Below are 4,015 nucleotides of genomic sequence, written 5' to 3' on the forward strand. Positions count from 1 at the left end.
ATCAATTTTTTTATTCCTCTTTTCAATCAACTTTAGCATGGGTGTGTAAACATATGCAAGGCACTGTAGGTCTTCCTGAAAGAATTTACACTGAGCTATATGAGAGACACATGACACCACTATCAGTGTGTTAGAGCCTCAGTCAGAGAGACAGTGGATTGCTGTAAGGACTGCTGTGATACATTTGCCGAAGAGGAACATTACCTGCCCACATGATGAGCACCACTACAATGATGATGAGTTCTCCAGCCCTCAGCTGAGCAGCCTGACCAAACTCCTCCATCGTCACCTCGTCTGGAGAGAGAAAACACATGCATGCGTGCACAAACAACACACACACATGCACACGCACGGATACACAGAGTCAACAAAGTGCCACTGAGGCCACTATGGTTTATTGTCCTAGAGAGAAAATGTGAAATTGCAATCACTCTGAAACTCTGCAGGGAAAGATATAGAAGAATAAAGCACAAAGATAGGAGAGCTGAGAGGCAGCCGGGTGTAAATTTTCCACTGTGGTCAGTGTAATTAAAGTTAAGTGAGCGCAGAGGTCTACAGAGACAGAGAGAGCTGGATCCAAACCCCATCGCTCACTGTGATTCTCTTGCTGACAAGAAACAAGGTTAAAGGTACAGGAACACAGTCTGGACCACAACCTCCCCCGCTCTGTTGCCAACAGCCGATCTGATGCCACAGCACATTTCCCCCGGTCAAACTGGTTGATTTCCATGGCACAGCCCTGTGCGATATCACAGGGGTTTGCAATGAACAGCATCAAGACATCACTGTCACTTCGATGTCTTTACTTGCATCTCAGAACTCACTATTTAAAGGGGGTTGGCCTTGAAATTATAATACAGTATATATAGCATCATTTTACCAGCTATTTTAGTATATTTTACACCTTAGTGCTGAAGTTTATGGAGCCAATAAAATTTTAATTCCAATGCCGTTTTGTAGTAAAATAATATATAATATAATGTTATGTATCATAGGTAGCCAAAGTGAAACTTCCATGTACTCTTCCTCATTTAAAGTCATGTTGCCTTAGTACTGTGGTGGATGCTGATTAGTCTAATATGGACAGTACACATGACGGAATGTCATGACTTCAGGTTACGTTTTTTTCCCTATTCTTGCTTCAATGTCTCGATGGCTTGAGGAAGATGGTGCTTGCTTCTGTGGTCAGGTTTGCTCTCAGGTCTCTTGTTGCCATGGTGATCCCTCTGAGCTGAAGATACGAACTCAAGGTTTGGCAGAAGGGAGGTACACTATAAAGTTAGCAGCAGATTACGAGGACACCTATGATAGACAGTTCTCTGGATAAGATAAGCTTGGGCTGGGTATGACATGAAGCTGTAAGTTGATGTCTACGTCTCAGGTTGTACACTGAGCCCTTAGGTTGGAGAAAGCAGCAGATCGGCGACTATGAGTGGGTGCAAAGTCTCTGTGGTGGACAAAAACGACTCACATGTACTCCAAAGTTGTCCTAATCACAAACTGATTCAGGAGTCCCTCAGTTTTGGTGTGAACTGTGCAGAGGCTGAGGTTGAGATATTGAGGAGATATTGATATGCTAGCTATTGACTGACAACAAATCACTTCAAATTGTAGTGCTGCATGCTTGTTAAACCCAAGTGGAAACCTCCGGACCTGAGAAATGAAGCTAAAAGCGGAAGGGCCAAACAGAGTTACCCCTAACCCTAACCCTGGTACAACACTGGATTTTGATCACTATAGCTAACTTCTCCCTTCATTACAACTGATTTCATTATTTTATAACTCACCCGTTACATTCAGATCCATTTTTGCATAATTGTGCACTTAATTATGCACTTAATTTTTGCATAATTAAGTGCATTTCACTTTGAGTGACAGGTGGCTGCCATTACAGGAAGTATAGAATACAGGCGTGTGGGCCCTTGTTTGTCCGACAGACCATTTAGTGTGGCCTACTGTAGAGAAATTTTAGGCATCCAGTAGCAACACAACCATAACACAACAAACACATATACACACATATATCACAACATATATCACACATAACAAACAATAAAAATTAAATTGAAAATTGAAAATCACTCACAGAAATGCAATGAACATGATAAGGTGATAAACTGTTGTAGACTGTGTGTAATGATGATAGTGCAAAAGTGAACAAGTGAAAAAGTGAGCAGTGCAGTAGATGATAAAATATTGACTATAAATATAAAATATAAACATAATAAACATATGTCTTAATAAACTGTACGTACTCTTACTGAACCTATTCACAACTTAAAGCGGTTGTACTGGAAAATCTTCCATACTGCACAGTATGTGAATACTGGAAGCAGTACTTCTGTCAGAGATATATTAAAGGTCCAAACAGTTGCCGCTGTAAAGATTGATTTACAAAACTGCAGACTTTTCTGCTCCTTGTATAACGTAATAACCAACATTACACCTTAACACTAGCCATCGGTGATTTTACTACATTATGAAAACGTCTTGGACTTTTGCAATATTTTGTCATTATTGGATATGAGCATTAGATAAAGACAGATGTAAAGTAAGATAAACAGGCAGATAGAAAACTCAGACAGTTGTGTGTTGTGTTGCATTGCGCCTGCAGATAGTAAATGGTGTCAGGCTGATTAATACCTGCTTAGAAGGGGAGGAGAGCAGTAATGGTTGGGAGATTTAATCAGGAAAGCTAATGAATTCTTCCATAAAAAAAAACACACACACACACACACACACACACACACACACACACACACACACACACACACACACACACACACACACACACACACACACACACACTAACTTCCATCAAAGTCGGAGCAAACAAAACGATTCAGCCCCTCAACATCAAGACAGATTGTCCCGCTGTATGTCACACAACCCCACATACACTGCAAACTATAGCTATCAAATAGCTTATATTTGCAGTATTGAGTGTTAAAATCTTAACACAACTAAAGACATCAGCCACAACTTTGTGATTTATGTTATTTTACCTCTAATTAGTTTACTTGTTTCAAGAATGTGCCAGAGAATAGTAAAAAATAATTCCAAGCTCTGCTGCTCCTAAATGATAACTACTTATTCCAAATTGCATGTCTAAATAGCCTTATTGTCGTTAACAGGTATTCATGCCCAGTGAGTTGAGATACACATATACTGTGTACATACTGTACATACACAGTTACCGCGATAATTACACATGCTGTGATTTTGGCCTTGGGGCCGCTCTGTAGTTTGGGAAATCAGAAAGCGATGCAGTAGTAATGTTGTGGATGGTTAGCAGAAACCAACCTCCTTGAGAAGAAATGGATAAAGAAAAGGATCTTATGAATGGCAAATCTAGTTTCAAAGCACTTATAGGTGGTTGTCTCGACAAGACTACAGTAACGTTACTTGCATGTTCTATCGATGTTAACTGAGTTCCCACGAAGTACATTGAGTCTCAAATACCACTTGCCTGTGACCACATGTGGTTAAACACAACTAAATTATTACATTTAGCTGACCAATGTACTTGTGTACAATGTACAATGTGTCTGTTTCTGTAATGTAAAAGGTACCTTGTTTTGTGTTGAGCTGCTTAAAGAAAATGCGATGTTAAGTAAACCTTTACCAATTCAAAGTCGGAAACTTGTAGTACTGTTAGTATTAACAAGTGATGTTACATTCAGGTCAATGTGCCCATCTGCTTGATTAGCTTGAGTTTACCATTATGATGCTTTCAGTAGATCTTTTGCGCATACAGTACCTTTGAGGTGATTCTGGAACAAATTCTAGACAGTGTTTGTCATTTTTAGATTTTTTGCAACATTTTTTGTCCAATGTTAAAAAAAGCAATAAAGGGTTAATTTTTGGGTCACTTACAAATTCCCATACCACTCCATTATAGACACAATACCAGCTGATCTAAGTGGGGGGGCTGATCTTTAATGATATGATAAGCAACAATTTATCCAATGTTCCAAAGGCACATGTTCACTAATCTGATATCATTTTAAAAAAC

At 39.4% G+C, this 4,015-nt stretch overlaps 1 protein-coding gene across 4 annotated transcripts in view; it reads right to left on the minus strand.

Moving 5' to 3' along the window:
* fndc5b (fibronectin type III domain containing 5b) overlaps nucleotides 1-4,015 on the minus strand; it is a 19,617-nt gene that overhangs the window by 5,522 nt on the left and 10,080 nt on the right. For 3 of the 4 annotated variants that reach the window (XM_032534927.1, XM_032534926.1, XM_032534928.1), the window contains one exon: nucleotides 205-294. The exons of the other annotated variant lie outside the window; for it this stretch is intronic. In XM_032534927.1, the coding sequence (XP_032390818.1) occupies nucleotides 205-294 (90 nt within the window). The remainder of the gene's footprint in view (nucleotides 1-204; nucleotides 295-4,015) is intronic. 4 annotated transcript variants of the gene reach the window in all.

Source organism: Etheostoma spectabile, chromosome 14 (assembly GCF_008692095.1).
Source record: "Etheostoma spectabile isolate EspeVRDwgs_2016 chromosome 14, UIUC_Espe_1.0, whole genome shotgun sequence".
NCBI classification, from domain to species: Eukaryota; Metazoa; Chordata; class Actinopteri; order Perciformes; family Percidae; genus Etheostoma; species Etheostoma spectabile.